The following is a 14,357-nucleotide window of genomic DNA, read 5'->3' on the forward strand; positions in this document are numbered from 1 at the left end:
ATATCAAGAAATAGCCAATAGCGTTGGATACGGCATTGGTTATGTGCCCTAAAACATCCCAGCTATAGTACTGTAGATTTGTGTTTCAGAACTAGCCACGTGAAATACAATACTGCTCTATTCGACAAATATGTCCACAAAAAGGACAAATAGATCTGGCTAATTACACTCGATCATCAGCAAGTTACTGCAAGGATTTGTTGGCAGTGCTGTAAAGTGACAGTTAATTATTAATTGCTCACTTTGGGTTCCACCAGAGCTTATTACAGACTTGGTTTAAATATGGACTATAGAACTGAATTCCAGATGTGAGAGTGATAACCTTTGACACCATGACAGCATGTGACTGAGTTCAGCTCCAAGGAGTCTTAGTATAATTGAAGTCAGTGAACATCAGGGATAAAGTTGTCCACCAGTTGGAATCATACTTAGTACAATGGAAGATGGGTTGTAGTTGTTGGAAACTAATGACTTCCTAGGACATTGCTGCAGTACATTTGTATCTTGCACATATATATTCACATCCTTCACCACTAGTGGATAGTGACAGACGTGTACATACCATCTACAAGATAAACGCAGCCACTCGCCAAGGCTCACCTTTGACAGCACCTTCCAAACCTACAAACTTAGCATCTAGAATGGCAAGGGCAGCAGGTGCATGAGAACATTACCACTGCAAGCCACCCCACTCCTCCCAAAGAAAAGTCATAGACCATCCAAAATGGAATTATATCGCTGTTCCTTCACGGTTGCTCGATCAAAATCCTGAAACCTATTCCTTAATAATATCATAAGTGTAACCAACACTGCATAGACTACAGCCGTTCAAAGGCGGCTCACTACCAGCTTATCAAGGACAATTGGACATGGGTAATAAATGTTGTCCTTTCCATTAACACACAAAGCCCATGAACAAATATAAAAATTGATTACTGGGATGGGAAGGTAGTCTTGTGAAGAGCCATTAAGTAGAATACTACCTGAAGTTTAGAAAAATAAGAGGTCTTCCCATTGTAAAGGTGTATGCAATAAAGGTAAAATGAATGAAAGGATAGATAATTTTAAGAACCATTCATACGAAAAGTTTTCTTGTAACTACAATTAAGTAGTAAAAATATTCTTCCTCTAGTTTTAACAGCATGCTATGGCCATGAGGTTTTACTGTGTCTGTATATGTGTGGTACTTAACCAATTATCTTTCTCTTGCTTCTAGGTATGACGGTACCTAGCCCAGCTGTTCAAATGCATAGAACCCTTACATCTACAAGTCAACCACTGACGCAAATACTCTACACAACCCAGACCCAGAGTGCTGCCCAGCTGCATCCTGGTATAAGTACTTCTATCCAACAACATCAATACTGTACTATTGCAAGCAAGGTGCCCACACCTGTTGGAGGGATACAGCCTAATACGATCCAGGCATCTGCTGTTCACCCAAATTTTCATTCTACAGTAACCACAGTAGTTCCTGGGAATACTGTAATGCAAATGGCAGCAACCAAAGTCACTACAGCGGTGCATCTGCCCACTGTGACCACATGTGTTCATCTTCCTCACGCTGCTGTTACTCCCCAATCCCTTGCTGGTCAGCAGTCTGTCTGTTCAACAACAACAGTTCCTGTCCTCCATCAAACACTGCCGAATGCTCAGTTTGCTTCACGAATGCACCCCATTACAAATGCTGCCATAGTCTCTCAAGGACAGCTTATCCAAGCTTCCACTGCCCAACCTGTGCAAGTGCATCTTCAATACACAGCAGCCACCACTGCTGTTGTGTCTGCTGCTGCTGTCCTGCCAAGCAGTCAGACTTTTACTATAGCAGGAAGCCACAACTCTGTTTCTTCCCAGACATTTCAAAATATTAGTCCAACGCCATTAACTATTGTCAGCAATTCTACTCAACTTCAACAGCAGCAAGCCCAACAAAGTGTCCAAGTGATAGTTGGACATCAAGGTCAAGTTTACCCTGCAAGTTTTCATCAGATTGTTCTAACAAATCAAAGTGGAATTTCTTCTGCTCAGTTGCCACCACCCTCCCTGGTGAACACTAGTACGTGTGGGCAAGTGCTTTCTGTTCAGCAGCCTCCAATTCAAGTCCATGTTCAGCAACCTTCCATGGGAGGTACTCAATCCAGTACTGGTGAAACCAGTGTAATTAAACAGTTACTACTTCCTAAGCCACCACCTCATTCCCAAGCAGGTAAACTCCTACTTCCTATCCCACAAGTGTCATCTTCTGTTACCAGGGCTCAAAGTCCACAAGTTGTTTATCAAATGATGGCCAACACTGTACCTAGTGTTGGAGTTCAATCTCAATCTCAGCAGCTGGTTGTAAGCCAGTCAAACTTGCAAATCTTGCAGCCACATGGAGGCCTACAAACTGTGCAAATTATTCCTGGCCAATTCATTTCTACCACCAGCCCTAGCACTATTCTCCAGGGACCACCTCTCAACCAACAAGTTACTGTCACTGTTGTACCGAATACTAATTTAACCAACACACACGTGACCCAAGTAAATACAAATCCTGCAAATAGTCTTCCTGGAGATCACAGTGCAAAGCCAGTCATCAGTACCCATGTTATCCAGTCGTCACATGTTCCATTCAACCAAAGCAACACAAAAGCTGATGAGTTTGAGGGAGAGAGAAACGTTTCTCAGAAAGCCGAGGATGCTACAAAACTGCTTAGTTCACAATCTCAAGAACAAACTGTTGGACTGATAGAAAATTCTTTTATGGGTAATGCTTACAATGCAAGCAATGGACACCTAAATGGAAGAGTGGATCAGACTGGGATGCTACTTAATGGGGAAAGTAAGAAGGAGAACCCCAGCTCAGGGATGAATCATTGTGGTTTTGTGGAGAGCACATCAGCTTTCCAGGAATCGAAAGCTAGCAGCGGGGCAAACTTGACAAATGGAGATCCAATTTTAGAGAAACCTGGTGCAGCGGAAATGAAAAATGTTTTAAAAAGGCCTTTGATCAATGGGGACTCTGATTTTGCTAAAGGTGATCGTTCACACATAGGGAAGGATGTTCCTAATGAGAAGTCAGTCACATCTAACCATTTGGGAAATGGGGAAATTCTTAATCAAGAACACCAAGATGCAAAATGTCATCTGGACGGTGAGAGTAGTCAACCGGGCAAAATGTGCAATGGACCTTCTTCAGTTTCCAATGTGAAATCACATGCACACACTACAGTAATAGTACCAAATCCTACAGTTCAGCAAGCACACAGAAACTCTGTATTAACAAGTGGAACTGCAGCAGTCACTTTTAATGTAACCTTGCCTCAGCCTCATCATAATGGCAATGTGGTTGTACAATCCAACCCTTCAGAATCTTCTCAAGTGACCACCTGTCAGAGCAGCAATACACTTTCTGCTTCAAAGCTTTCCACCTTTGAAGGTCGACAAGCTATCAAGAGGCCTGGTGAAGACACAACTGGCGTTTCCATGGCAGGTATCCCAAATAAAGTAGGGGTGAGAATAATGACTGTTAGCGACCCTACAAAAGCTGGTAGCAACACAATGATGGTGGCCGTCCCTGCTGGTGCCACCATTAATGCAGCAACAATAGCAGTAAGTATGTCTTCAGTATTCACTGCTAAGTTAAAATGTTAAATGATATAAAGGATTTTTGTATTTAAGGAAATTCAACATGTCAGTCAGCTAACAGCATACACAATATTTATCATTTATTAGGGGTTTAAGGATATAGGTAACGAAATTAGTCACATCCTGCAAGGACTTTTAGAAGCTAACGTATAATGCTACTTTTTGTTCATTAAAAAAAGACAATTCTGGAAATTACAGCTGAGTGCAAAACATCTAAGGGAGAGGATTAATGAAAAACCTGGCAAAATATGGGCTGAAATAAGAGGGAATTTAAATGTCTTTAATCAAATCGATCTTCTGCAATAAATATGTTAGATTTTTTAAAAGTAAATAACTGACTTAAAGGATAATGAGAGTATAAAAATCGCATACCCTTTGGTCTCACTTAAGTGTTTTAGAGAATAAAAATGGTGCTAAAATTGTGAACAAAAATATGAAAAATTAAATCTTTTCAGTGGAGCTAAGGTTAATGGCCAACCTAATGCTGATCTTCAAACTTATGAAGGATTATTTCAAAGACGTAAGGATAACTAGTTTTCGCTGGTTTGGAAGACTAACAAATTTAAGATAATGACAAAAAGAAGAGGAGGTAATAATTCTTTAAGCAGGGTGGTTAGAATGCAACGTGATAACCCAGGACCTGTTATTGAAGCAGAATCCTTTTAAAAAAACTTCAAATTGTTTCTTAGAAGAAGGAACATTTCTGACTGCTATGCTTTAATCAGCTGCCTTATTTGCAAATATTACAATAGTACCTGCATTTCAAAAAATACCACATTGTTTGTGAAATGTTTTGAGATAACTTGAAGACTTGCAAGTCACTATATTAATGCAAGTTCTTTCTTTCTGAAAGAATATGTGGAGTAGGCAGAGGGAATCATTAACTATAATATTAGAAAGATAAACTATTAATTCAAGGACAGATAGGTCAAGGGTGGGGAGAAATTTGGTGCCACTTCTAGCAGACAACCCATACTTAACTAAGTTCCCAAGGGGCAAACCAGTGCCCAAGGTGACCCCACTAAATGAAGTGCTACACAAACTAATTTCTCCCACTCGAAATCTTATTTCAGAGAAAATACAACTATTTATATAAAAAATGTTCTCAAAGAACTTATAAGAAGTGGTATCATGAGATTTCAAGTGTTAAATGTATCTTAGTAGGCAACATGGATTTCAGTGGTTATTTGGAGCGCTTAAAAGATAGGTACAGAGACTGAAAAGCTGCTCTATATATACAGTTAAGCATCAAGTGGGCTGTACATGAATAAAATCTGTTTTGTATACACAACCATCAAGTGTTTTCATGCTTCCTGAAAGCGCACCTTTCTGAAGCTTAGAAGGGTGCAAATTGACAACAGTAGTTCTATGTTTTTTTTTAATCCCTGCAAGATTTTGCTGGAAATTATAAGATTGCTGATGGAAAAGTGAAGTGCAGCAATTCTTAGCACAGCAGTGAAGCCTCGGTGATTTATTACTCAAAAGGGAAATTAAATCCATCTGAGATGCTGGACAATCTTCGGTACCTTTTTATTTGAATGGAAAAATCTATGTACTTTGGTATCTTGCTCTTCCTATGTTTGGTGGTTTTAATATCCTATTTATATTACAATACGGTCCTAAAAGGCAGTGCTCTAATATAAATATGCATTCCTCTGGAGGCACAGATCACCATCTAAGGAGATGAATTTTGTTTCTTGCCACAATGGCAAAGGTAAGTGTTTGCTGCCACCAATGCTACTTTTGGCTTTGTGTGGGTTGAACTCTTGTGGATTTTCACATTCTAGACCTATGCAAGTCATTTCTCAGTGTTAAGTTTAAGTTTGTGATGATTCATCTGAACACAGTTCTGATTTAAAGTAAAACAAAACCTGAACGGTAGTGCCACTGTACTAAATGGTGGAACTGCTATAAAACAGAAAGGGCACTCTTCAAATAAGTTGCCTGAAGGGAACAGTTATTGGCAGTTCAAAACAACCCATGTTGTAAAAGACACAAGAGGCATTCTGAATTGATAGACATTTGCAAGTTTCAAACTATGTATTGCTTTCCATGTCCTAAACCCTGTTAACATCTTGAATTCAGCTGGCTTTGGCCTCCTCCTCCCCACTGCTGCAGTTCCTGTTGGTATTAAGATTTGAATCATCACTGCAGCAACTGGCAGCATGTACAAAAACCATTTTGAAAATAAGGACACCTGAAACAAAAAGGCAGCAGGTGTCAGTCCCTGAAGTGTCATAATTTGCAGTTTTACCTGTATTTAATATTAATTCACTAATTGCATTATAAATGTTACATTGTAAATGCTTGATTTTCAAACCAACATCAACTCTCTGAAATGGCCATTATTCATGCATGTGTCCTTCTATAGTGTTGACAGACTGTGATTTATTCCACAATCAAACCTCATCCTTGCCCTATGTACTTCCAGCAAGAGGGTCATTATGTAGCAGAAGCACAGATTTTGCCTGATTCTTCTGCTAGTTATTTTGGGAGCACTAAGGTCAGCTGCAACATATGAAGGTAAAAATTAGGAGTCGCCCATTTGGCCCCTCAAGCCTGCTCTGCCATAAGATCATGGCTGATTGTGGCCTCAACTTGTGATGACCATTAGCTCCCTTTTTGGTCAAAAATCTTATCCAGTTCTGTTCTAAAGATATTTCAATGACCCTGCCTTCACTGCTGAGAGGAGGAGAGTTCCAAAGGCTCATAACCCTCTTGAGGTAAAAAATACTTCATCTCCATCTTAAATGGCAGGCAACTTATTTTTAAACTGTGTCCCCTAGTCCTAGTCTCTCCCACAAGGGGAAATATCCTTGCAGCAACCCCCACCTCACCTTTCAACCTTGGAACTGCTATTTATATTCTTGCTTAAATATGGAGACCAAAATCGTACACACTATTCCAGATGTGATTACACCAATGCGCTGTACAACTGCAGCAAACATCCTTACTTGAATATTTAACTTCCCTTACAATAAAATACAATATTCCGTTTACCTTAAGTAACTACTGTACCTGCACATTTTTTCTTAAATTTACATATCATCTCTTTACTGCAGAATTCCACAATCCTTCCCCATTTAAATGACTGCCTTTTTATTCTTCCTGCCAAAGTGGGCAAGTTCACTTCCCCACATTATACACCATTTTGCCTACTCAGGTTGTCTGTCCTTTTCAGACTCCTTGCCCTCTTGGCAGCTTACTTTCCTACCTATCTTTGTGTTATCAGCAAATTTAGAAATCATATATTCTGTCCTTTCATCCAAGTCATTGATATACATTGTAAATAGTTGAGGCTCTGCGTTGATTTCTTAGCACTCCAATTGCTGCCTTTGATTTAATTTAGTATTGTCATGTATTAGGATACAGTGAAAAGTATTGTTGATTGTGCGATATATAGACAAAACAAAATGGGAGAAGGAGAGGGGGTGCAGGATGTAGTGTTGCAGCAATAGGTAGGGTGAAGAGAAAGATTAGTTTAATATATAATAGGTCAATTCAAAAGTCTGATGGCAACAGGGAAAAGGCTGTTCTTGAGTCTGTTCTGCCCGGCTGCCCCCGCCACGTAGTGTTGCATCGTATGTGTGTGCGTGCCTCCCCTCTCCCCCCTCCCTGTGTGTGTAGGTCATCATTGTTTCAGCCTCAACCATTTTCTGTAATTGTGATGCCTGCCCAATGTTTGGTATCATAGTGTATCTAATCACAAATCCCTCAAGAATCATCCTTGGTACCTATTTTTCTTCCGATAGGCTCTTGCCTCTCTTTGATTTTGTGAAGTAATGACTTCACTATGGTACAGCATTCAAGTGTTGCCCATGTCCTTAGGTCTGAGATTGCAGTCAGGGTTTGGTTCCTGATTGTCAATGTACATTTTTATTCAGCATCTAGAGTTTTCCTTTAAATTTTTACCACATGTAGGTCAAACCATTTAAGGACGGCTGATTTCCTTCTCTAAAAGCTGTTAGTGAACCACTTGGGTTTTTCCGACAACCGACAATGGTTTCATGATCAATTGATTCTGAATTCTAGGTTTTTTTATTGAATTCAAATTCCACCACCTGGCATGATGGGATTCAAACCCAGGTAAATCACATATTATGTTCCAGGGTCAGGGGTTGGCTTAGCTCAATTGGCGGACAACTGGTTAGTGATGCAGTGAAGCCCGCATTGCATGTCTAATTCCCATAGTGGCTAAGGTTATTCATGAGGTTATTCCTTCTCACATGAGATGTGGTGATCTTTAGGTTAAATCACCACCAGTCAGCTCGCCTCCTCAAAGGGAAGAGCAGCCTGTGGCCATCTGGGACTATGGTGATTTTTTTCCAGGGTGAATGGTTCCCTCTTTGTCTTGCCTTTCTCTTTTCTACAGTGTCTTCTGAGCGCCTTCGATTTTGATTCAATGCGTTGTGCAATATGATTCATTAGAAACTTTGTGTGGCTGAAGTCAAGCATGCTGTGGATTACTAAATTTCTGTGTGAAAACAGCATATAGAATAAAATCCCTACAGTGCAGAAGAGTTTGCACCAACTCTCAGGTCTCTCTGCTGCAATGTCCCTGTAACTTCACATATTTAACATGGCTAATCCAGCTAACCTACATATCATGGGACACTAAGGAACAATTTATCATGGCCAATCCATCTAACCTGCACACCTCTGTCACAGCTGAACACTCGGAGCACTTTACATTTGTATGATGCTTTAAATGTAACAAAATATCCCAAAGCTCTTCACAAGATTATTAAAAACAAAGTATGACACTGAACCACATATGGAGATATTATGTAGTGTTCATCCCCATTATCCAATTAATTGGATTTGTTTAATTGATCAGTCATTGAAAGGAGGTAGTTTGATCAAATATTCCAGAAGATGCATACAGTAATTAACAATAATGGCTGCATAGATGTGGAAATTACATTGGAGAAGTTGGAATTAATTTTCTTGGAGAAGAGAAGATAAAGAGATTTGATCAAGGTAAATCATGAGGGTAGATAGGGAGAAAATGTTCCCGCTCGTGAGAGGATTGAGAACGAGTGGGAACAAATTTAAATAATTTGCAAAAGAAGCAATAGCAACACAAGGAAAAATATTTTCACTGAATAAGCACTGCCTGAGATTGTGGTGGAGGCAGGTTCAATTGAGGCATTCAAAATTAAACAGTTATCGCAGAAGGAAAAATTGCAGGGTTACAAGGGGGAGGGGGGGAATGGCATCAGTGCAATGTTCATTTGGAAAGCCAGCACAAACACTAGGGCTGAGTGGCCTCCCATGCTGTAACAATTCTAACTATAGCTCAATTTTCTCTGAAAGTTATCTAGGGACGATTTTATATTGCAAATATACTGTAGATGCAGCATAAATTGAGTGTTTTGCAATAATGTGACACTGAAATGAAGCAATGTGAAACTTCCTGGAGGAAAGATATATTAATTCAAGATTTTTCTCCGCTTGGAAATCTTTAATTACTTAGCTAGCTTAAAGGAGCAACATCTCTCTGTTGCAAATATAAAATCATTTGTAGTAATTTGGCAAGAACTGAAATTATGATCATAGCAACATCTGAACTGATGAAAAAAATCACTTTGTTTTGATGTGACTAAGGTCTCAACCATTGCACAGGAGCAATTTTTTTTTACTGTAACTTGCCAACTATCAATTTGAAGCTATGTTCTGATTTGTTGTACATTTTAAACTTATTTGAGGATACTGCTTCAAGGTATTATAAAATGTCTAACTGATTTTGCCTCCCTTCAATAAATCAGCTGCACTGGTGTCTACTATTGTTTGGATGACAGGCTTTCAAAAATTGCTGCATGGTACCAAACAATAGAGCATTGATAATGGGAGTCCTGGCTCCCTGTACCAGGAACTTCAGAATAAGAGGAAATCGGAGAATCGCTCCACTGTCAGGTGTTGGATGGACCTGACCATCCTCAGTTCAGAAGCCAATATCAATTACATTCGCTTTTAAATATTGGGTGGGCTTCAAATTGACACATGACTATCTATAGATTGAAAAATATACTATGTGCTAAAGATCTGCAGCTTTTAACAGAGTTTCTGATCAAAAATGCCTGAGACAATATTAAAGGCACTTATTCATATAGAAAGTTTACAATCATATTTGATTTTTTAAAATTGGAAAGCATAATATTTAACAGTCAGTTGGCAATAACACTCTTTCTGTTGTTTGCAGGGGGTTCCTAAAGTGGGTTCTCCTGCTCCAGTGTCCAGTCAGCCAACAGCAACTCAACACTCACAATCACTGATTTCCCCAGCATTGGAGCAGTATACAGGGCCCCACAGCTCCCAGCTGCCAGTGTCTGCTCCAGAAACCGAGTTTGCCAAGAAACCCAACCAGAGCTTCATGTGTCTTTGGAAAGATTGTAAGAGGTCAGTCACCTATTCGGTGTGAAAGAAAGGGGTGCTGCACTTATTCACCAGTACTCATACCGCCTTAAATGGCAGAATGGTGTGCTGTTACTTTTTTCTTACAATGTCTTTATATGAAGTTTAGATTGGGTTCTGAATGTGAATTGGACAGCATGAATTTATTTGTTCAAATAGATTTTTTTGGCATTGGCACCATTGCCAATTCCAAGCAAGCTCAAGGTATGTATATTGTAGATATAGATTTTTTTAGAATGCACTTCTTGAAAGAATTGAGAGCTTTGGGAAGAATATGTCAGCAATAAATTAACTAACTTGTGAGATGCCATAGTGATGAGTGTCACTAAATTACTTGGCATAGTGGTGGACTATGAGTTTGTATCTGCCTGAGGGCTTTTATTCATACATGCACGCAAAGTTCTTGATCATGGTTGTACTCTTGTGGGAAGTTTGTAGAGATCAAACCAGACTTGTCCCTACAGGCATGGGGTGAAAATCTGGGGGTCAGTTATGACTAGTTGCTTGTAAGTGCTCTCCTTGCTGGCGAGTATTAGCTGGGAGCAGATATTTCCTTCACTCGCACCTTGATTCACTTCCTGGAAGGATCTTTTGTTTTTTTGGACAAGACGTTAAACTGAGACCTCGTTGGGTCCTTTAAGATCACATCAGGCCATTCAATGAAGAACTGACAAGTTCTCCTGTTGTTCTGGTCTATGTTTGTCCTACAACTAGCATCAAATTTTAAAAAACAAACTGTAGGCTGGACATGTGTCTCATTGCTGTTTGTGGGACTTTGCTGTGTGCAAATTGGCTACCAAGTTTCCCTACAATATTATAACAGTGAATACACTTAAATACCTCATTGATTGTAAAGCTTTTTTGGGATGTCCTGAGGTTGTGAGTAACTATGGAAATGCACGTCCTTTCTCTCCTTCTCACTTTCTCTTACTCATACTATTCCTCTCCCATGTCAATGGGTGCTATTCGGATTGGCGGTTGGTGACTAGTGGAGTGCCCCAGGGATCGGTGCTGGGGCCTCAGCTATTTACCGTTTATATAGATGATCTGGAGGAGGGAACCGAGTGTATGGTGTCAAAATTTGCTGATGACACCAAGATTGGTGGAACGGCAAATTGTGCGGAGGGTGTGGAAAGTCTGCAGAAGGATCTAGATAGGCTGGGCGAATGGGCCAGGAACCAGCAAATGGAATTTAATGTTAGCAAGTGTGACGTTGTCCACTTTGGTAGGAATAATGGTAGGAAGGATTATTACTTACATGGCGAAAAGCTGCAGCATGCAACGGTGCAGAGGGACCTCGGGGTCCTTGTGCATGAGTCGCAAAAACCCAGCCTGCAGGTGCAGGAGGTGGTCAGGAAGGCAAATGGGATGCTGGCCTTCATAGCGAGGGGGATTGAATATAAAAGTAGGGAGGTCTTGCTGCAACTGTACAGGGCACTGGTGAGGCCGCAGCTGGAGTACTGTGTGTAGTTTTGGTCGCCGCACTTAGACAAGGATATTTTGGCCTTGGAGGGAGTGCCGAGGAGGTTTACTAGGCTGATACCGGAGTTGAGGGGGTTGAACTATGAGGAGAGGCTGCATAAACTAGGCTTGTACTCGTTAAGAGTTTAGAAAAATGAGGGAAGATCTCATTGAGACATATAAGATGATGAATGGGATGGATAGGATAGAGGTGGAGAGGCTCTTCCCGCTCAGAAAGGACAGTAGGACTAGAGGGCACAGCCTCAAGATAAGGGGGGGAGGGGGGTGCAGTTTAGAACGGAGTTGAGGAGGAACTTCTTCACTCAAAGGATGGTGAATCTCTGAAATTCTCTGCCCGTTGAAGTGGTGGAGGCTGCCTTGCTAAATATATTTAAGACGCGGGTAGATAGGTTTTTGATAGGCAAGGGGATTAAGGGTTATGGGGAGAGGGCGGGAAAGTGAAACTGAGCCACGACAGATCAGCCATGATCTTATTGAATGGCGGGGCAGGCTCGAAGGGCTAGATGGCCTACTCCTGCTCCTATTTCTTATGTGAGCTTTTGTTCTTACTATCACTGACCCAGACTGAATTGTGATTAGGACTAACAATTTTTTTTAGTATGTTAAGTAAACTTTCTGGCAGAAATAGGGTAAATATATTTTTTGTTAGAGTGCTTTTTAAATCAACGTGTGAAGTTCCTCATGGATCTGTCATTTGCAAACTAGCTCATGTCCAATTTGTGTGGAATGCATAGAAGGCCAGTTGCAGGGAATAACAGTATTCATTGGTTATTGCCACCTTCCTCTTCTCACTTCAGCACTAACTCCCCCACATCCCCTGGCTGTTTTCGGTTTTGTGAAGACTTCAAATCAGCTTTGCACATGACTTGATGCATTGTGGTAGGTCTAATAAGGCTAGGATGTACACAATGAACGGTAAGTTCCAAGGAAGTACTGAGGAGCAAAAGGACCTTGATGTACAAGTCCACAGGTCCCTGAAGATGGCAGCACAAGTAGATAGGGTGGTGAAGAAGGCACTCAAAGTGCTCGCCTTCATTACCTGGAGCATAGAAACAGGAGTAGGGAGATGTTTGTATGACTTTATAAAACATTGGCTAGTCCACACATGAAGTAATGTGTGCTGCTTTGGTTGCCACACTATTGGAAGGATGTGATTGCTTTGGAGAGGGTGCAGAGGAGGTTTACCGGTATGTTGCATGGGATGGAGAGCTCCAGCTATGATGAGAGACTGGATAGGCTGGATAACACTGAGGGGCAATTTAGCATGGCTGATCCACCTAACCTGAAGTGCTTGGAGTGTGGGAGGAAACTGGAACACTTGGAGCAGAGCAGGCTGAGGGAGAATCTGATAGAGGTATACAAAATTATGAGAGGCATAGATGGGGTAGATGATAAGAATCTTTTCCTCGTGGCAGAGGTGTCAAAGACCAGAGAGGAAAAGATTTAAGGTGAGGAGCATCTGGTTTAGAGGGTATCTGAGGAAAATAATTGTTACCCAGAGGGTCGTGGAAATATAGAACATGCTGCATTAGAAGGATGGTGGAGGCAGATAGTCCCACAACATTTAAGAAGCGTCTGGATGAGCACTAAAATCGCCAAGGCATAATAGGCTACGGACCAAGTGCTAGTAAATGGGATTAGTATAGTTGGCATTTGATGGTAGACATACACATGGTGGGCGGAACGGCTTGTTTCTGTGCTGAATGACTACGACGTGCTTTGGTTGATGTGTATCCCTGGAGCATTGTGCTATGGTTATTCTATATCTTGGAAGTAAACCTGCTATTCTGGATGTATTTTGAAATTGTATCCAGCATTTGCCCAGATTCTTCATTCTGTGACCCTTAGTCAGAAGTGCCCATGGCGTTAAGAAAAGATCGTGGCATGGATAGAGGATTGGCTGACTGGCAGAAGGTAGAGAGTGGGGATAAAGTGGTCTTTTTCAGAATGGCAGCCAGTGACTAGTGGTGTGCCTCAGGGGTCAGTGCTGGGACCACAACTTTGCACAATATACGTTAACGATTTTGAGGAGCAGTGAAGACACTGCTGCTAAGTTTGCATATGATTCAAAGATATTTAGGGGGACAGGTAGTATTGAGGAAGCAGAGGGGACTGCAGAAGGACTTGTACAGATTAGGAAAATGGGCAAAGAAATGGCAGATGGAATACAATGTGGAAAAGTGTGAGGAAGGAGGAATGGAGGCATAGACTATTTTCTAGATTGGCGGATGGTGACTAGTGGAGTGCCCCAGGGATCGGTGCTGGGGCCTCAGCTATTTACCATTTATATAGATGATCTGGAGGAGGGAACCGAGTGTATGGTGTCGAAATTTGCTGATGACACCAAGATTGGTGGAACGGCAAATTGTGCGGAGGGTGTAGCGAGTCTACAGAAGGATCTAGATAGGCTGGGCGAATGGGCCAGGAACTGGCAAATGGAGTTTAATGTTGGCAAGTGCGAGGTGGTCCACTTTGGTAGGAATAATGGTAGGAAGGATTATTACTTACGTGGCGAAAAACTGCAGCATGCAATGGTGCAGAGGGACCTCGGGGTCCTTGTGCATGAGTCGCAAAAACCCAACTTGCAGGTGCAGCAGGTGGTCAGGAAGGCAAATGGGATGCTGGCCTTCATAGCGAGGGGGATTGAATATAAAAGTAGGGAGGTCTTGCTGCGGCTGTATAGGGCATTGGTGAGGCCGCAGCTGGAGTACTGTGTGCAGTTTTGGGCGCCTTACTTATGCAAGGATATTTTGGCCTTGGAGGGAGTGCCGAGGAGGTTTACTAGGCTGATGCCGGAGTTGAGGGGGTTGAGCTATGAGGAGAGGCTGAATAAA

General features: G+C 41.4%; 1 protein-coding gene across 1 annotated transcript in view; it reads left to right on the forward strand.

The window, feature by feature from the left end:
• LOC145357079 (AT-rich interactive domain-containing protein 2-like) overlaps positions 1 to 14,357 on the forward strand; it is a 209,627-nt gene that overhangs the window by 171,837 nt on the left and 23,433 nt on the right. Inside the window, exons 15-16 of the mRNA XM_080210173.1 lie at positions 1,217 to 3,591; positions 9,830 to 10,026. Of these exons, the coding sequence (XP_080066299.1) occupies positions 1,217 to 3,591; positions 9,830 to 10,026 (2,572 nt within the window). The remainder of the gene's footprint in view (positions 1 to 1,216; positions 3,592 to 9,829; positions 10,027 to 14,357) is intronic.

Source organism: Carcharhinus amblyrhynchos, chromosome 22 (assembly GCF_965287045.1).
Source record: "Carcharhinus amblyrhynchos chromosome 22, sCarAmb.v2.hapA, whole genome shotgun sequence".
Classification (NCBI taxonomy): domain Eukaryota; kingdom Metazoa; phylum Chordata; class Chondrichthyes; order Carcharhiniformes; family Carcharhinidae; genus Carcharhinus; species Carcharhinus amblyrhynchos.